Genomic DNA, 21,351 nt, shown 5'->3' with positions numbered 1-21,351 from the left:
TTGAAGAAGCTTTCAGCTTTGCAAAGGAAAATGGATGAAGATGACCAGAATGGACTAACAGAGTAAGCCGTGTCTATTAAAATACGAATGCTTGCCCTAACCCAAACAATCATAATCTAATCTGCGTTCCGGCCCCCGCAGCACCAGCCTTGGCCAAGGCTGGTGCTGGAACAACTCCCCCACGAGATCGCTGCAGTGAGACACTTCTACTCCTAGCCCTCCCTCCCTTCCTCCACGGACACCTGTCGATTGTTGACTCCGTCCGGGACCCGATCAAGGATGTCTCCATGGCAACTTGCTGTGTTATTGCGATGACACCCTGCGAACTGAGGCACTGATTGTGAACTAGACGAAGCGACTCTCCAGGCTTATGCACACACACAGGTTTTTTTTTTTTCCCCCGAATCCCACACTGTACCCCCCCCCCCCCACCCCCCCCCCCCCACTAGGAGTATAGTTTGGGTTCTGTTATTTTTTTTTTTCTCCTCTCCACTTGTCTCTCCCCATTTCCCACCCCCCCCTTTTTTAAATGGCGCCGCGGATGGCTGCCTCGGTGTTTTGGTGCGCTCATTGCATCAATCACCAGGAAAAATTCCTTGTATGTGAAAACATACTCGGCAATAAAACTGATTCTGATTCTGATTAATAGAGTCTAAAAACTCAGAACTTTACAACATAAAATACTGATGCATGGCTGACACTGAACCTAAGATTGTTCACCTCCAGCCTTTCTGGCTAATCCTGGACAAACAATACAAGCAAGAGATTACTGATGGTGTATGCATTTATATACTGCCCGCCACTAATAAAAAGTGGAATGTATTAAGGCTCCTTGTGTCTCATCGTCCCACAGCAGCAGCTGCCCATGCAAAACAATTAGCCTACATTTCACTCATCATTTACTACAAATCAGTGACACAAGTATGTGAGCCTAAATAGGTTAGATAAACTGTTTTTAGGTCAGTTTGTACTCGCTGTTTATTGTTTTAGCCTGAACCTGTGCACTTCACTGCAGTGACAGTCTGTTGTAACAAAGGCTGCTCACACTGTCTGGCCTCCGTTTCATACATTAATGTTGATTATATTGTGCCTTGTTGTTAATCTGCATTCATGTGCTTTGTTGCTCTGTAAACCTCTGAATGAACCTATTTGTTCAAAGTAATTTAAAAATAACAGTGGGAGTAGCAGACCTGTGTGTGGCAGTGTTTTCTCAGGTGGCAGATACAGCAGGTATAATAAATCATGCAGCATGTAACATATTAAGACACTAAAAAGACTTAAGTTCTGTGGCTCACAGTCACCTGAGTATTAACTGGGTGTCTCTTCTACAAAATGGATAAAGCCTTTAAACATTCAAACGCAATATAGATTTCTGAGGTTAATTACTTAAAAGATGTTTGATTCCTTCAAATGATAAAGATAAGAGATATCCAAAACCCGACATGTTATTCCTCCGTATCAGAGCTGCATTCTTCTTCATCTGTTAAAAACACGTCTGTACAAGGCCATGTGGTGCACTGGATGACATCTTCCTTCATTACCATGACATTGGCACTGTATTCAGACACTGCCTTGCTACTGTAAAGATTCACTAGAGCACCAAATAAGTATTAATCTGCTGCTAAAAATAGTCCAACAAATGCACATTTCCTTCTGTTAGCATAAAGGTTCTTAAAAACTACAGTGCCCAGCTGTTTTAAGAATTTACCGTAAGGAATGTCAGAAGGAATCTATACATTTGTTTGGAATGAGCAGCACGCTAAAAACAGTAGCTACAGTAAGTCAGAAAATGTTAAATGAAAGTCAAAATGAAATGAAAGTTAAACACATTGTCGGCTTGGGTCTGTTCTTGGAACATATTAACGATTATGAAAAAAATATAAAAATTAAACAATAATGTCAGCTTCAACCTTTAAATTCAGAAAAAGACAGAAAAAGATTCAAAAAAGACAAAACTTAATGGCTGTAGATTCAACTTGTTGCTAATATTTGACAGTTGTCCAAGAACCTTTTGTTTCCAATTCACTGCTATGTGAGGTATAAAATTGCAGAAAACACCTTAAGTTATGAAGAAGGTAGAATTTCTCCTTAGCTGAGGGAGTTACTTAAGGTTGTTGCACAGAATCTCTTAAAAGGTTTACTTAGTTAAGGAAAGACACTGAGGCATTTACAGCAATGAAAGAGACAGGTTATCATCATCATCTCACCCGCTATCCTGCAGAAAAAAACTGTCAAAAGAGAAGAAGGCAAGAAAACCGATCTGTTCAGACTTGAACTCTGTTAACCCCAAAAATCCCACAGCATAAACTCACAGAACAATTTGTAACTGCAAAGGAGCTGGAAAAGCACAGCTGTGGAAATTGGAGTGATCAGCTCTAGATGGTCGGATCAAATCTATAGTACAAAATCAATTCCGTGCACATCGGGTTCTTCCGATCACAGAAAACTCTTCTTGGGATGGGTTCATCCTCTTCATTGAACACCATAAACTTCACCATGTTGCAGTTAAGATACAATTAGAGGTACCTTAAGTTTTTTTCCTTACTTTGGTCTGAGCTGACATTAGCCTGGGTTCAGGCCTAAGTTCCTGCCATCACTTCTGTTGTGAATGACACTGTCAGTGCCTTGGATGAAAGACAACAATTGTGCTGCCATCTCTGTGGACCTCTCCAAGGCATTTGACACAGTCGGTCATTCTTTGGGTCACTCTTTTTCTCTGTGATTTTTAGTGACTGAATGAAAACAATAACATCAATATAGTTTCTTGCAATGCAGCCGTTCCTGTGCTGTATAAGCCACATCAGCTACTGACTAAACCACCCGGCAGCTTCCGATGAGCACAGCAAGAGGCACACTGAGGACTCAGAATAACTTAGTGGTAGTTACTCATTCAACCCGTGGTTTAAATCAGATAAAAGATAAAATCCTATGTGAAATAAGTTTGACAAAAATGACAAAAAAAAAAAAAAAAATAAATATTGGTTTTGACTAAAACATTCAATATAATCTGATGACTAAAGAAAATGTCAACTGTTTTTATGGATTAAAACCAGAGAAAAAAGGTTCCGGTTTTCTTTGACTGAAATAAGACTTAAATGCGCAGGTTTAAGGTTGAATATACTTGTGATAAAAACAAATGAGGACCTTTGACACATGACTATGACTAAATAGAAAATAGCTGACAAAATGAACCCTGCTTCCATCGACACATTCCCTAGAACAAAATCTGACTTGAAGTCAGTGCGAAGTTCAGAGAGGAAACCATCTACTCACGGCAGATTTCTAAGCTCTCGTCTGACCCGTCCTCACAGTCTGGCTCTCCATCACAGTGCCACCTCTTCGGGACACACTGGCCGTTCTGACACACAAAGTCCACTTCAGCGCAAGTCTTTTTAACTGGAGTGGGAGAAAAAAGAGATGGATTCATTACAGAGAGAAGAGGAAAGAGAGACACACACAGGCTTAATGTTCTTTAATGAAACATTTCACATTAACACACATGAATAATAGGAAGGAAGGGAGGAGGAGAAAGACCAAAGCCATCACACACCTAATCAGTATGAATTGCAGTACGCGCAACACAAGCTTCTTCCTTTCACAGATGAAATGGTAACGAGTTTACAGTTTCTTGCCTCCTGATTAAGCAAAGCACAAACTCCACATTTGCATTGAAATAGCTTTTAAAATTTTCCTCTGGAGATTTGACTGCTGCATTTATTTTTCATCAATGGAGGAAGACGGCAAGAACAAATATATCTCTCAAAGATGAAGTAAAGTCACAAGTGAAGAAAGGAAACTCCGTTCTTGAAGTAAATAGTAAATGGACTGTGCTCATACAGTACAGCTTTTCTAGTAGCATCTCTTAAAACTACAAACCACGTTCACGTACACATTCGTACAACACTCTTTCTAAACATGCAGCACTTTCTCTGTGGGGTTTGTCATTTGACCAAGGACACTTGGACATGCGGTCTGGAGGAGCCAGGAATCAAACCATCGACCTTCGGAATAGTGGACTACCTCCTGAGCCACAGCTACGGTTTGTTCAGGCAATTTACAGATTTACTGGTAATTGACTATAGTTGAGTAAAAGTGCCTGTGCAACAATGCAAAACAAAATAATAATAAACTAGAGCTGGGGGAGCGGATAACATTCCAAGACAAAACATGGAATAAAATTGATTAAACTAAAGAAAAAGTTGTAAATTTACAAGAAAAAAAAAAAAATTACTTGAGTGCATCTGTGCCAGTATACAGCTGCAAAACTCCAACTAAACCTTTCAGTTCCTACAGCTTTTAAAATACTGCTAATTATCTGTTATAATTTTGGAATCAATCTATATAAATATAGATAAATAAATATATACTATTTTGATATAAAACAATCATTCAGTCTCATTGTCAGGGTTTGTTGGTCTTGTTCAAATCAAGAGAACAAAATATGGAGAGATGAAGCAAACCTACTACTACCTACTACTACATACAAACTTGACAAAGTATTCCTGATGGGCTGTCAAGAAGAGTTTCATGGATTTCAAAACAATCTGTAACACATTTACACCCATCTACCTCCATGTCCACTCAGGGCTCAAGTGTACCCTTGAGGCCTTTCCTCAGTCCCCTGACCAGAATACAAATATGTACTTGAGAAACAAGGAGCTCCAGTTTGAGCCATGACAGCAGCAAGCTGCAGCGGGCGTCATTATCAACCTTCAGCCTTCCTTTTTATAAATTAATTATGGATTCTCATCTTTCACACGTTTTGTTCTGTTGAGGCTGAAAGTTAAACTGCTCTGACCTCCCTGTGACTGACAGACAGAGACAATGTGTCTGTGAGAGGGTGAAGGGGTGAAACAGATTGAGAGGCCACTCTGTTTTAGTCCATCATCCTGTTTTGATTGGCTGAAACAAACTCAAAATCCTCCATGTTTACTTGTCTTTTTGATAAATTTAGGATAATGTACATTTTTACACCTTTCATTTGTTAATTTTCAGTTGCTTCTATTTTACCCTTTTTGGTGTAAAGAAAAGAATGAATCAGTGAAACAACACATCCTGCAGATGTTTCACATTAAAAGCCTTCCTCCTGTTAAAAAAAAAAAAAAAAAAAAACAACCAGTGATGGACTCAGCCAATCACTGACTGCCATTATCTAATCGCTCATCCCTTTTCTCCAGCTCCCTCTCTTGCTTTCTTCCTCTTCCTAACTGGGTTCTTTCACATGTTCTCCCTTCTCCCTCCCTCCCAGAACCATATGACCCAGATAAATGAGCGACAAAAGAAAATGGAGAAAGATGTGAAATTTATCACACACACTCTCTCTCACACACACACACACACACACACACACACACACACACACACTTCTGTTGTATCCATATTTGGCTCTGCTCTAACTGCTATCTTCCCATCACCAGGTCAATGTGTCCCAACGGATACTGGGAAGGTTTATGATGAGGCCAAGTTAACATGTGACATCTGTCATGTAACATCTATGTGAGTGAGTGTGAAGTGAGAACATAACCATCTATTCTACAGTCTGTGGGAAATCAAATGAAAAGAATTAATAATATGTTTGACTGTATATGCTGGTCTGGATAACAATGACTGTAAAGTATGATAATGAAAGTGTCTGCAGCACACTGATGTATGATTTCTCAGTGATGTACTGTAACATACTGGAAGCCATAGTTAAAGTCCTCAGCACCATATTCAGTGCTGCTAAAACACAGCAAAGCTGGAGATTAGATGCTTCAATAAATATTTGTATTAGTAAGTAAACTGAATGTGCTTCACAAGAAATTGTATGTGCAGACATCCACCCAAAGACACGTCATCATAAACTGAATATCTGAGTTGCGGACTGTTGTTCAGACAAATTAAGCCATTGAAAAAACAAATCGTCTTGCAGTTGTGACTTGCAATTGGCTTAAAACTTATCTTTTTTCAATTAAGACAAAATGAAAGAAAATCAATATTAGCTGCAAAATCTTTTACAGTCCTACCACAAGTCAAAAGAGTCATAGCCAACTACAGCAGTATTCAGCTAAATGTTTCTGAAGAAAATCAAAGCGCTGAGTAAAACTGGGAGTCCTGTGTGTCTACACTGATCACGCTGAAGTTAGATGAAGTTGTGAAGCAGATTATATCATGAAAACCACTTAAATTGCTTAAATTCTTTGCTGCAGCTTATTCAGTCTTAACACATTTTCATTCACTCTAGCACAGCTGGTGGCGAGGAAAGGGAGCTTAAAGACTTAAATTCCCAATTCCAAATTTAGTGCCAGAGCCAGTAACTGGAAGGAAAAAATTAATTAATTAATTAAAAATAACCTCTACTGGCACCAGTCCCACCATTGTAAAAAGTTACTCTGGCACCCTGTGTGTGACCTTTCAAGATACTACTCAGACTCTTCTTCCAGCTTGATTTACATATTGTTCACTTTGGCAGTAAAACAGTAAGAACAGCTTATTTGTAACCAAGATGGATCATCATCATCCCTCTGCCCACTCTCCATCAAAGGCTACATTAAAGTGTAAGTATGGTACATTTACAACCCACATACTGCACAAATGGAAACTGATACTTACAGCACAGACAGTCTCTAACTAGCTAACATGGACTGCCAGGACTTTTAGGAGATTAACAAGTGAATAAAGGCATTTTTGATGATGATGTGGTTCAGTGATATGTCAGTGGACCAATGGCACAGAGGAATAAGATACTCAGATAATATTTGTTCGGGAGATTTATGGTGTCATGAGATTTGTTGACATTAAGAAAAAGATAAATTATAACTAACCTTATTCACAGAGTGACAGAAATACAACAGAAGTCATGTGTGAAAAACAAAGTTCCTAATTTTAGTGGCATGAAAGGCAGTGACCTGAGTGTAGAGACTCAGCCTTAAGCTCAGAATGTAATTACTGTGTTTCTGTAAGCTACATTTGTAGACAATCTACCTCTAATTATTCACTGACTATGTTGCTTTACTGAACACAGACAGGCCTCCATACTATCCTTAATGTTGCTGGCAGCACAACAGTGATGCAGCTCTGTGCTCTGTGCGTGTGTGTGATCAGTGCGTGTTTATTTTCTCACCACAGGAGTTCTCGTCGCTGCCGTCGGTGCAGTCCTCGTCTCCGTCACACTGCCAGACGGACGGGATGCAGCGACCGTTTCCACACTGGAACTGGCTGGCCTCACATTCTGTCTTCGTACCTACAGAGGAAGAATGACACAGAGGCGCTATGAGGGGAAAATGAAGCGATTATAGTGGCAAATGGTTTCATAATCATCAGTTACCATTTGTTTAGATGTAATTAGTTTTTTTGTTTTGTCTTAGCAGGGTTCCCTGCAGAGCTGTAATTTCAAAACAAATTGTTTTAAACAGAACTAGTTGGCACTGAGAGCAGCTACCACTGAGCCACTGTGGAGACATGCCAGCTCCACATGCTGGATTTCCACAGAAAGTTTGATGTCTTCTCATTTCTCCACCAACATAGTTCTCATTTACTTTACAGCACTATAATCACAATGAACAGGAGAGAAAAACCATCACTGATACTGCCTTTGAGCACTTAGAAACACAAACACACACACACAGCTGATGTCTGGACCCACATCTGCGTTTGCATTGTAACTGAAGATGAAGTGACATGAATATTTTAGTGGAGAACTAAACTTCAGTGTCCTGAACATGTCTGCTGGGTAACATCTGTTCCATTGTCATCTGAAGGACATCAGATGTACAAAAACTCAACAGATATGACATCTGCTGAACCTTTAAGTTCAGTAACAAGCAGAAATGCCCCAAATCTGCTGGTTTCAACCTTTAATAAAGGATTTCCCACTTTAGCTTTCTAAAAAGGAGTACAGTGAAAAGCTTTGGGCTCTGAACTGATTAACTTATTAATGTGAGAAATATTTGGCAGATGAATTGCCAATTAATCAATAGCAATCTAATACTGAATCATTAAAGCTTTCTTACATAAAAGATGTAGAAAATTACCATTGAGAATCCAGAAAAAAAATGAATGAAAATGGGTTTTATTGTTGGAAGAAGTGAAAGTACAAAAATAAATAAATAAAAAAATTAAAAAAAACACCTATCCCAAGATTTATTTCCCCTTCAAGAAAAAAATGGATTCCCAGACTCTGTCCTAGAAAGTAGTGCTTGCAGTGCAATGTGCAGTTGTGCTAGAGGTGGTGACAACTCCAGGTCTTAAAATAACACTGTATGACCTTGATGATCGCTTTAGTCTGGACTGTGTGTCCAGGTGAGTAAATGGAGCACAGACAAATGATAGAAGCCCAGGAGATGTTGCAGTTCCAGCTGAATTGCTGAGCCACTGAGAGGTCGACCATTTTTCATTAAAAGGTCACAAAAAGTTTTAAGGTGTTCGCCAAAATGGGAAACATCAAATCGAAAAAAAAACAAAAAAAAAAAACAATTTGGAGACAAACAGATTGCAAGTACTTACAAAATTGTATTCTTGTCATGAAAGAAAAAGCCTCTTGAAAGTGCATTTAGTTACTGAATGCCATTATGAGGGAAACTATTTTAAGTGGGTCAGCAGCTCCTTCAGGAGAGAAACACCCCCCAATGATTTGATCTGAACCTGAGGAGCTTCTGCTATTGTGGCAGCAACATATGACTTCAGACCTGCATGAATGAAACTGTGCTCAAATTATAAACAGACATGAAGCTGTGGCTGGTTAGGAACCTACAACATATTGGCAATGTGACTGGATCATATCTGATATTCAGTTAAAAAAAAAGTGATTTGTGTTGATCAAAAACAAATCACCACGGGATGTTTCAGCCAAGAAACTGCTCAGGCAAGGTGCTTTAAAAGCTGTCACCATGAGTGATGGACATTCTTCGTTATTGAAGACCTTGAAATTTTACAGACTATTTGATGATCGATCACCAAGATAACCTTCTGTCGGCACAACCAGTCTTTAATGTTTGACAGCATTTCCTCTCATTATAAAGATGCTCTCAGACTGGGACAAAGTACAGCATCATAATGATCTTTTAGAGAAAGGTTTCAACAAAATCGTATTAGTAAGAGTAATCATTTTTCTAAACTCTACCATTCCAAATATTTCCTATAGAATTAAATTTCAAGGTGATAAAAAACACCTCAAAAGTTACAGAGATGCTGAACAGAAATACAGACAGCAAAGACTCACAGGAAAGGTCCTTGAAAAATGTTTGCATCTTCACAGCACAGGAGGTGGTAAATACACAACTAACAGTGCCAACAGCCTGCAGACTTCCATTCAACCAGGACTACACCAGCTGTACTGAGAACCACAGTGATGATACAAAAGAGTACGCTGACCTTTTATCCACATTACCATTCCAATCACCACAATCGAGGCATAATGGATAACAGCATACCTACCTGCATTTTAATCAGAACAAATGGGGCACTGCGCATCAATTCATCCAACAAATAATCACTGACGTGCAACAGCCAACAAAGAACACAGAAAACACAGCTCAAGTACATCTGAAGCCCTGCAAAACCTTTCATGCTGCTCATCATGTTACCCTCTAAGATCAGGCCGACTGTTGGCTTGCTTCGATAGCCAACAGTGCTGAAGTTAATGATGGCTGACCACGTTGTCAAATATAGATTTTTTGTTTTTTTATTTAAACCTTCGCACTATTTAAGGTTATTTACTGGATCTAAACTGTTTAAATTTCAATAAAAACTGGACAAATTTGGTTGTTCTAAAACTTGTGACGTGTGGTGTGTAACCAGACAACCACTCACAGTCACTCCTACAGAAAATTTAGAACCACCACTCCCTTACCAAAGACTAACGCTGGAGCAAAGAGGGTTACCAGGGAAATTACAAATCAGGTCAAATGAGTTTAAATATAGAGTCCAAGAAGGTATGGAAAATTTCTTCTTCCTTTTCCTCCAAATATCATGCAATGTTTTGTAAACCAGTTTAAGAGGAGCTGAGAAAAACAAAAAAACAAAACACATCTGACCATGACAGACATTTCCTGGGAAAAGAGGAAACACTCAAATGAGTCAAGGAATAGCATAAAACTTCCTTCCTGTTTTAATCAAAACAAAAAATGAAAAAAACTCATTAAATTAAGTGCTTCAAGGGACTCACTGCCATGTATGGTGTGGGTTGAGCTCAGAGCTCCTCTGGGAATTAACTGAGATGTTTAAAAATCATTGCCAAAACAAAACATTAATTGAAGTACAGTTTTGCAAGCTTTTGATCCATGTATCCCACTGTTGATGTAAGCTGAGCCTTGTCCAGCACACTGTTATGATTGCACAAGGATCTAGACTATTCAGACACAATGGACCAATTTAAAAATGTTGGTAGCTTGTAATTCTGAGAATAAAAAACTGTTTGCCATAGTGCCAGAAACATTGGTAGCCAGCCCCACTGTTTACACAAGCAGTCCACGTTTCAATTATATGCCACAATTCATCCTATGAAACCCATGAAATAACTACATTCCAAGTGCACATTTGTCAGTCACACACAGAAAATCCACACACTCTGATTGCCTCTAACAAACATTGTATATTCCCTTCATACACAGTCTGGACTTAGGGACTCGAAAACATCTACCTGGGCCTAGAAGCTGCTACTCTGGTTGGAGAATGTGGCTAAGGAGTGAACTGATCTTCTGATTTTCATAGCTCTTAGGGTGAGACAAGTAATTGGGGAATTCAGCTGTACACCATGTATGCTAAAGTAGAATGCAGTACCATTGTGAATAGGGACTGCTCTCAACTACAACATACAAACAAGCTGTTAACACCAAAGAACTACAGACAAAGTACAATCTCTGTTGAACCCTAGAGTTGACAGTTTCTACCTGGAACTCAATGTCAGCTTGTTGTCAATGTGTACACCCAGGTAAGAATCAACCTGAGCTTTGTAGTTATGGATGACAACTGGTGAGTGGTCACCATAAGATTTGGGTCAAATACCAACTCCTCTGTTTTCTTGTACAAATTTCTGGATCTCGTATTTGTGTGCAGTTTGTCTATTTTGTCTGACATGAGACCCAGGATAGCCATGTCATCAGAAAAATGATTCATGAATGTGTTGGTAGTGCTGCATGTGCATTCATTGTTGTACATGGTAACCGGGACTGGTGAGCTGACACACCCACAATGGGCGCCATCAAAGTCTTGTTCATCCTGTTGGGTAGCATGGGTCAGAAATGAATGGTGCCACTTGATAATGAATGAGCTGACGTTCATCTGGCGCAGTGTCTTCGGGAGAACATGAGGTTTCAAAGATTTAAAAGCTGAACAGAAACCTACACCACTCTAGCATAGGCCCTAGGACTATCCAGGAGTTCAATCACTAGGTGGATCAACATGCTGTTGATTGCATCATCATGATCTAGGTGAGAACCTATATCACTATATACTCACTATGAACTTCTCCACACACTTCATTACAACTGAAGTTAGAGGGATGAGTGTGAAATCATTGTTCTCCTGTGGATGTGGTTTCTTAACAGGTGTGACGATTGCCCTTTTCCACAGTGTTGGTACATTGTGGAGCTCTAAGGAAAGATGGGACACCAGGCAGGTATCAATTCCTACTTAATAGGGAAGCAGAGAAACTGTCTGGGCCTGTGTCCTTGTTGACACTGATTTGCTTAAAGACTGATCTAGACTATTACAATCCTATCAACATCATCCAAAGCAATATAGTCAAGCGCAAGGTCACAGTCAGCAGAGAAATCGCAGTTGTGAAACTGTTTGTAGAAGGCATTCAGTTCATCTGTGTCAGCCAGGTCATAGATATAAAAAGAGACATCATAAATGTATCAGTCCAATCCTGACAAAGTTTGGCTGCTGCTTTCAGCTGTGTCTGCTGTGGCAGCCACGTGGACAGGTGGCCAACCTTTATCTGGAGTCCTTTTTAAACAGCTAATCTTCTTATCAAGAAGTAAAGGTGACTGATTCTTTAAGGCTCAGATATACCTGTCTGAACTCTGTCTTGGCCTGTGCATGATGGCTACACCATGTATCCTGTGTTTTTGTGTAACTTTGATTGTGCTCCGTCCTTAGAAATCAAAGCTACACATTCATAAAGGTGCATTTAATCCAGGAACAAACCACAGGTCTGCCACTTTTTCTGCCATCACTTAAATATTAACAATACAGAAACCTTAAGGAGGTTTAAGCACATTTAAAATGAATTATGAGAAATGCAACTGTTCATCCAGTTTCTCATAAAAATCCGGGTTATTGGTGTAATTTGCTAAAAACCAGAAACAGACAAATGACATTTACATCTATGATTAGTGTAGTCAGCACTCAATATGTTCTATGTTTATGCACAGGTGCACCTAAAGATCATTTCCATTAGTGATTTTTTTTTTATTAATAAAATGATAATTTAGACTATTAAATTCACAGTGACATTGCTTGATACATGACTCATTGATTAATCACCAAAACCGAAAAAAGCAGTTGAATTTTCTTAAATTGCACAGACTAAAGCTATATGTATAATTATGGATGAAGTGTTATGGCGTAGCTATGCTATAGCTGTCATGTGTCTCCTCCAAAAATTTAACTACTGGTACATTGCTACTAGGCTACAAATGAAACATTCAATTTACAATGATATAAAATAGAAAACCAGCAGATTTTACCACATAATTAGTCAGCTTGGGCTGTTGTGTTGATACCAGTAGAGGTTGTAGAGAGTAAAGACAAGGAAGCTGAAGAAAAGGTCAGTAACACACATCTAAAAAGCCATCTCTACAACAAATCTCTCTACTCTATCGCACTGAATGAAAAAATAAGTCACACAGTTATTGCATCAAAGTGGCCTCCTACTTAGTATAGAGACAAGGCGAAGTGGTTCCCTGAGTGTAACTCCAGTTATATAAGTACACAGTAGCCTACAGTCCCGCTATATCACAATGTAAATGAAACGATATGAACACAGTTACTGTGGGGAATCTATTTAAAGCATCATACAGCCCGATCACATGATACAATTACTGTTAAATTACATAAGGAATGAAGACAGTGGAGCATCCTGGTAGCCACATTACTGCACTGTTCAGTTCCAGCCAGAGACCTTTATTATATTAGCCCCCTCTTGCTATCATACCCTCCTCTCTCCCTCATTTACCATCTGCCTCTTTACTGCCAACTGTCAAATACAAAGGTTAAAAATGCAAAAAAGAAGAAAGAAATAAAGAAAGAAATGGCACAGCATGTATTTGTTCATATTGTGTTTCCATGTAACAAGACTGGGTATAAACCTACTATATGGCTGCACCATGTATGAGTGTGCACAAAATTTGCTGTGTACAGTATCATACGAAAGCAATTCATAGTACTGTACAGAGTGACTAAACAGGGCTGAATCATGGACACAGACCAACACACACATACAAAAATATTATGACTCAAATTCTTCCAGGTATGTGTCAAATGAACTGACATAACAGCCTCAGACCATGTGATGTTAACGTTACTGTTGGTGATGATGAATTACATCATAGGGTCATAAGCTAAGCCATTACTTTACAAAGTCAAAGAAATACTTGTTACACAAAAAGTGACATTTACTTTTTATGGGGAAAAAAAGGTTGATGTACAGGTAAAATCATGAGCAACCTACGATTCAAGGCCCTGACAAATGTTCTGTTTTATTACTCCAAAATTGAAATGTATTCAAAAGGCTTCTCAGGGACAACGTGCTGTAGTGAGAAGGCACTGTGGGCTGGTCTTTTAATTTTATCATATTGGAAGGAGACCACTAAAGAGATATTGAAAACACTGTATTTGGAATAGAGGCTGATTGCTCCTTTGTCACATTAGAGCAGTGAAAAATACCACATAAACTTAATGCACTCAAATATTCCCTTAAAGTCTTTTTGGCAACCAGTAAGACTTGTGGTGACTGAAAGGCATTGTCATATTTATTTTTCCACCTAATTTACATACATAAGGGAGGGGGGCAGAATCACACCATGTCTCAGTAGAAACTACAACACCAATAACACACATGAATTAACATCATTCAACAAAAACTGAACATTATAAGTTTCATTAATGAGGAATTTCTAGCAGAGTTTTGAATTGGACTTTTCAGATATGAATGAATGTGTGCGACTATGAGATGTAATTGATTACATGTGCCATGAGGAGGGTCATGTTCAGTTCCCATTTTGTGCTGCCCATGTTAACCCACCACCACTAACAAAAAAAAGTTCAACATTTTGAAAACAAGCATTCAAAGCTGAATTTCCTTTGTGGCCCCACAAGACCCCTTACTTATATCCAGGGATTATCAGATTTCCAAAGCCTTACAAGTTTAATTCCAACACTTTTACATCCACAGCAATGCAACAACCTGCATAAAACATGATTGTTCAATTATAAGCCAGAAGTGCTCACACCAGTCGTCATCATGTGGGAAACGGTTCACATCAACAGCAGAAGTCCTGACTCATCACATCAGCCTGACCTACTGCTCACTGCTGACGTACATTTAATAGGGGGGGGGGGGGAAGAGAGCGAGAGCGAGAGAGAGAGATTTGATACATTACACAGTAATAGTTTATTATTTAACCAAAGCAGCTAAGGTTGTACAAAAACTATGCATTTATAAAATACAATCTAAAATTGGCAAATTATGTTAATAACTTTTTGAAGTGAAATACTAAAGAGGCAGATAGTAATAGGTAAATCTGGCCTGTCCGTTACATTCTGTTACTCTGTGCTATGCACATTTCATTAATTTTGGGGTCTAAAATGGAGGCCTAGCGTTGCTCATTTTGATAATGAGTTTATTCATTTATCATTTTTATGAGTCATCATTACAAACTTCATGGCAGTACAAGAAAGAAAACGATTTAAGTGGAGCGATTCATTGACTCTGATACGTTTCTATGCAATTCAAAAATCCATGATTTTAAATTTCTGTGGCATTTAGGCTGCAAAACACAAACAGGAAGCCCTCTACTGAACTGAACAGAAACCAACAGATGCCTGGATCAGTCAGAGAAACAGATCCAGAACTCTAAAAACAATAGCATGGTTTGCAAAATGGTTTACTGCAGTGTAAAGTTAACCAGAGATGTAGTTAATGGGGTGCAACATGCAAAACCACTGGAACCAAGAACACGAGTTGCAAGGAATTATATATTTTAGTGTTTTGCTTCTTTAACGGTGTATCCTCTTGGGTTACTACTCCAGTGTCTCTAGAGAATCCCATTGACTTTCTGTCTGGAAAAATGCACACCCTGCACTTTGATCCAATCAGCAAAATAACAGACTTTTGTAGAAACCTAAAGGGTTAGGGTTACCTGTATGAGAGTATTCTCCTTTTCCCTGCAGTGTCAGACTCAATTTTTAGCTGACATTTAAAGACTAAACTCTCAACAGTGTTCACTGCTGCCACATAACAAGCACAGAGGAAGCCTTCACCACTTTGTCTGCATTAGGTTCACAACGTTAAGACAAATGTCACTATTTCCGCATTTGTGTGAGAATAACTACCCTAGTGCAGTTTTGCATACTTTATGAGACAATGTCCTCATAACCCAGGGAATGCAGCCTGCCAAATGCCAAGTGTGAGTGACTACGAGAAAAAAGTTAATAAATTTTGATAAGGTCAACAATTCTCAAAATATATTTTAAACATTTTTTTCCTCATAATGACTTCTCAAAATTAACATTAGGATTTTGGTATCATGGAGCCCCAGCCCCCACCAAACAGTGTCCTAGTATGCTGTGTAAAATTCAAGTTCCTGTTATGCATGCAAATGTGTTGATCAAAGTATCAACTTAAAAAGCTATTATCCTGCTACAACTCATGACTGAAGGCATGAGCTTGAAATTACACATTATTTTGAATCATTCACCTACTCATAGTACCCGTGGGTTTGAAACCACAGATCAACAGGCGTGGAGCTACAAACGAACCGTCTCGCTCCCAAAATAGTAGCTCATTGTGCCTTATATAAACGCTGTCACACTGGAGGTCATGGTAATGCAATTTTCCCCAGTAACAGAAATGGTTGCAGTGTAGTACTCCTCCTCCTCCTCCTCCTCCTCCTCCTCCTCCTCCTCCTCCTGTCCACCACCCCGCCCACTTCAAGAACCAAGCGCACCCCCACGCAGCCCCTCCTTATATAGCTGAGGATCTGGGTCTAGCATGGTATCACAGTAACCATGGAGGAAAAATACATCCATTTTAATCAGGCCAGCGCTGATGCTCTCGCCGCTATCTAATTTGCGTGACGTCTTGTTCAAATAGGCTCATAGATTCTCAATCTGTGTGTGCATACATGTGTGTTTGGGTTTGGTTTAGAACTGAGAATAGGAAGGAGGTGGGGGCAGAGGTGGGTGTATGCTATCTGGTGTGCGTGTGCACATTTCAAGCACTACTTTTGATTCACTATTTCCCCCAAAGGCCATTTTCCACAGTAGGTGGGAATTCAAGAGACTGAAATCAGTGCTAGACAAACCAGCCAAGCAAAGCTCTCTCTGCCTCTCTGAGCTGTTATATAATTTAACTTCCCTGCAAACTACTGTTTAAATGATTAGTAACCGCATTGCTAAAATTATGCCAAAGTTATGTGCATATTTTATGTACCTGAGGCCAGAAAGAAACCACCAAAAAACTGCCCTGATCCAAAACTGTCATACTACGTATCATAGTCCTGCAAAACCTCCGACATTTCAGTCACTGAGCAGCCCATGAAATTAGTTATGGTCATAACACAGTCAATGAATTGTAACTCATGTTTTTAGCAACTTGCAAGGTGAAAGAAAAAACTATGTTAGTCAAGTGAAAAGACAATTTCACCATGCCAAGGCATGCATCTTCAATTTAGAATCAATTCAAACAATGTCTTTTGGCTTAACGCAAAATACATAGTATGATAGTCCTGGATCAGGCCTAGTTCACAACATGAAGGGCTGATGTCTGATAAGATAAGGCAAATAAAGTTTTGTATTGCGTAGTCTGTGGTATTAAAAAGCATAAGCATGTGAATCAGGGCTGAAACAATTCGTACCTAGGTGATGAAGAAAAAACATCAACTCATCAATAATCAAGCTAAAACCTAAACATTTGCTGGTTCCAGTTTCTCCAATTTTTAGGATTTGCTGTGGGGCTGCAACTACAGTTAACTCATTCAGTCTATTAGAGACAGGAAACAATGGTGTGCAATAATAAACAGAAAAACGGCAAAACATCAGACAAGCAACAGCAAATCCTCACGTTTGAGAAGCGAGAGCCAGCATTTATTTAGGAAGATTAATCTGTTATCAAAGTAGCAGTTGATAGTTTATAGACTAACCATTTTTATTCCCTTCTCTGTTTTGTATTATTGTTAATTGACAAGGTACCATTAGTTGGTGATATTAACCTTGGCCACCCTGCTCATAATGAGGCCTTCACGGGAATCACCTGCGGTCGGTAATTGGCCGCGGTCACTCCTCTCCCTTCATGCCCAGCCGCCGCTCCCCTCCAGGGACTGCGGTGCTGCTCTCTATCCCTGTTGTCGGTTTTACCGCTCCATATCAATCCACTGTAATACCCTTTTTTCTCCCTCTGTCGGCTTCCACCTCAGGAATAAATAAATAAATTACCAGCCTCGCTGGGGGCGGCGATAGCAGAGGAGAATCCCACAGTGGAAGTGAATGGGAAATCAGGACACGCAGAGACGCCAACACAGTTGAAGGAAGCGGGGCTTTATTCGTGAGGGCTGCGTGTGTCCAGGGTGAAATTAACTGACCGCGGGGCTAATTGGCCACGAGTGAGCGGCGACAAGCACTTGGCTGCACAGAAAGCAACACAAACCAAACGGGCCTCTCCATCCCCCCCCCCCCCCCCGCTTTCATTTCATCTCATCTCATTTCCAGAAACAGATACTAAGAGGAAAAAAAACACCAAGCTAAACCAGTAATTAATTTAAGAGAGACGCATACTCCTTACAATTAAATTTAAAGCACACACACACACACACACACACACACAACAGCAGTCAACGGCCCGTTTTCGCCCGACAAAACGCGTTAATTCACGGGTTTCCTTGAGAGGAAGCGGCGCAAGGTTGATTAGCCCAAGGTGTAGCCGAGCACGGTCACTCCTTCAAGGAGCAGACAACACAGGTGCACAGCCCGGTCCTGTTAGCTAACGTCACCGAGCTCAGAGCGGCAGCGCACTCACAAACACACACTCACACACACTGTGGCCCGGAGACTCACCGTGGACGTGGGCGCGGAGCTGGAGACCCAGGAGCAGCAGAAGGAGCCCGGGAGCGGACGGGACCATCTCTCGCGGTGTACCGTACGTTTTGCTAGCTGAGCGCTCGCGGGTTACCTCTCCGTGCCTGCTCGGTGTCTGCAGCTGCTGCCGGTTCTCTCTCTCTCTCACACACACACACACACACACACACACACACACTGACACGGACCCACGGTCACAGGCGACGGGGAAGCGGCCGATCAGCAGCTCGCGCCTTTTGATCTCGCTCTACAGCCACGCGCCGTGGGGGCCGCTCCCTCCGCTCGAGCTGAAATCCATTTCCTGAGAGCGTCGGTGACGGAGCGGCTCCGGTGCCCGGTGTGCTGGCGCTGCTGCACCGAGCCCGCCACAGCTGAGGAGGGTTGGGGTTTTTTTTCCTCCTCCAGTCCCTCCGTTGTTAACCCTCCACTACCCGCACCGAATAATACAGCCATGAAGAAGATTGTATTTATACATTTACAGGAATAGTTAAAAAGAAATGGCAGTAATTATATATCGAGATATTGGTAAACAATTCTGTCTATACAGCCTGGTTATTTATCTGCCTATAGATCGATTTAAAAAAATGATATAGGGGAACATGTTTAAGTGGTTTTAATTGCATTTAAGTTTATGAAATTATAAATGATGATCAACTTTCCGTCAGTTGCCCGGGATCAGTTGCAGTGTCCACCACAAACATAAGCACAGCTCAACAAACCTTTTTTTTTTTTTTTTTCATTCTTGTATTTTTATTCTGGCCAATACAGTCTGACTCCTCTGAGTAACCATCCAGCACTTTGACCGAACAGCAGCAATATACCGCACTAATGTGCAGCAGCATGCTGAAACTCCACCAGCGGGTTGTTGTCTGTTACAGCCATCACATCCCCTAATTCCTTGAGTTTATGTCCAATTTGAATTATCCGCAATTAACTGCAGCTGATCAGCGGCCACTGTGGCCACAGGTGGTCATTACAGGATAATGCAGGTCATTACATTTCCATACATTTCCATAGAGTCCCTGACTGTAGGACTGACAGCAAGGTAAACAGGACATGTGAGCACATCCTTGATTGTTTTTACAAACTGGGAATCAGTTTTTTACTTAACTGGCAATATGTTTAGATTCATTATACAGTGTATCTAAATAGGAACAACCACAATTACCTGAAGCTCATCATCAAATATGGCAAAGAAATAGAAAATTAAATGTGTTCTCATTTTGGCAACTAAAGACTGAAAGTACCTACTCCTTCAGAAGCACCATATGTTTAGTTTTGGTTTCACCACTGATCATTTTGTAAGAGCAGATGTCTCATTTTTCAGAGAGTGAATACCAAATCTTGGAACCAACCTCAGCTCCAACATTTTCTTCGCTGTCTGTCTGATGCTATTTCTCCCCATTTTGATCACCAGGTCTTTGGATTTTCCAGAGGGCTGCATGGTGCCAGGTTTCACAGGCTCCCGGAGTTCTTATCAGAGGATTGAACCTCATCTTCAGTGATGGCTGATGGCTGCTGATACACCCCAAGGCCCATTCTGTCCCAGATTTTTACATTCCATGAAAAAAACACACACACAAACCACTGTACAATTCTGTATGAGGAAGTCTTTCCGTCTCTCTGACTGTCAGCACCGCTTTCTTGCAGTCACCTTCAAACACACACTAACACACACATACCGATTGCAGATTTAAAGGCTGGAAACCCCGACTTTTATGAAATACAACTGTGGAAAATCAATATTTGCACGCTCACCAGCAGGATCCTCAATAGTAAAGATGACTTCTAAAATCTAAATCCACCTTTTTATTTCACTTGACAACCAGCTCTTTAACTGGTATAAAAAAATACAGTTTTGAAAGAACAATAGAAGAGAGAAAATTATCAGAATATATAGCATATAGTCTGGACATGTCGCCAATAGTAACCGTGAGACAATGAAATCTAGTCCGGGCAGTCCAGACGAGTAACAGATCCACAAGTTTGAAGGCTTATCAGACACCAAAGCACCGCACAGCAGTTTATTAAACTATGAAACAGGATTTTACAAAGTTCATTCAACCATTTTACTCTTGATTGTGATGATCAGCAGTGAAATAACATGTTCATATCACAAAGTAATCCACCAGGAATGTGTGTTTGCATTGCATTTCTTTGCTTTTGTTTGCTTCTTTTGTGTATCTTTTTCCAGTATTTTTTTTACTTTTTGTACAATTTTAAAGTTGACTGCTTTAAGACCAACCAAACATATAACAGAAAAATAAATAAAGAATAAAGATTTTTTGTGTCTGGTTAAAGTTTTACCAGGGGATTTGCATTTAGGGACATGTGCTCACAACCTCAGGATATGTAAATTTGTGGCAGCGGCCCTGTGGTCACCAGTGATGTCAGTTCCACAATCACCCTGAAACTGAAGGTGAAGTTAAACTGGGCTGATACAAGTTTGGTGCATCCTTAATGATGTTGTCTTGTCACATCATCGCCCCCTCTGATATGATGGATGGAAGAGTCAGAGCTATAAACCAAGCACTGATATCCATCTCCCAATAACAGCCCCAAACCCAATGGTTTCTACTGAAGACATAAATCTTAAAAATCAGTTCACAAATACATAGTTTCATTTTCAAAGAGGCTCAGTAATTTTCTGAAATGACTTGGCAGGAAAATAATGCTCTGGTTTGGGGATATTTTTAGCTGCGGATTCATCCACATTTGGTGCTTCAGTGAGTATTCATGGCAGCAGGATGGTCTATGTTTAAATGAATAAAAATAAACAGCAGTGTGTGTGGTCACGGTAATGAAGGACCATGTCTCCCAGTGCAACAGCGTGGCTCAGTGATGTGTTTTGTTAATGGAAACAATGGAGCTCTGGTAGAGAGGAACAAGCTATATCAGGCCTTGGATGTGTGGCGTATACTAAGAGAACCTGAATGCTTGAAGCCCCACAGTGAAGGGATCCACTCGCTGTGTTATACTTTCATGAGTATTGAAATGATGCAGTAGCCAGACCTTTTGGACCGACATGTTAGACAGCGCTCTCCACCACCATCATCAAAACACCAAATGAAGGAA

At 40.2% G+C, this 21,351-nt stretch overlaps 1 protein-coding gene and 1 long non-coding RNA gene across 3 annotated transcripts in view; one reads left to right on the top strand and one right to left on the bottom strand.

The window, feature by feature from the left end:
• The window catches only part of vldlr (very low density lipoprotein receptor), a 70,524-nt gene extending 51,869 nt beyond the window's left edge, over positions 1-18,655 (bottom strand). For both annotated transcript variants that reach the window (XM_071465958.1, XM_071465959.1), the window contains exons 1-3: positions 18,256-18,655; positions 7,103-7,222; positions 3,274-3,396 (exon numbers count right to left, since the gene is read on the bottom strand). In XM_071465958.1, coding sequence (XP_071322059.1) covers positions 3,274-3,396; positions 7,103-7,222; positions 18,256-18,322 — 310 coding nt within the window. In that variant the 5' untranslated portion in view covers positions 18,323-18,655. The remainder of the gene's footprint in view (positions 1-3,273; positions 3,397-7,102; positions 7,223-18,255) is intronic.
• LOC139611350 (uncharacterized) lies at positions 17,639-20,736 on the top strand. Its single transcript, XR_011686300.1, has 2 exons — positions 17,639-18,337; positions 19,694-20,736. It is a non-coding gene; the product is annotated as an uncharacterized lncRNA (long non-coding RNA).
• The last annotated feature ends 615 nt before the right edge of the window (positions 20,737-21,351 follow it).

Source organism: Trachinotus anak, unplaced genomic scaffold, assembly GCF_046630095.1.
Source record: "Trachinotus anak isolate AG129_WGS33_773 ecotype Australia unplaced genomic scaffold, CSIRO_AGI_Tana_v1 ptg000028l, whole genome shotgun sequence".
Classification (NCBI taxonomy): domain Eukaryota; kingdom Metazoa; phylum Chordata; class Actinopteri; order Carangiformes; family Carangidae; genus Trachinotus; species Trachinotus anak.
Note: the sequence above shows the minus strand (reverse complement) of the source record. Positions and strands in the feature narration are given on the sequence as shown.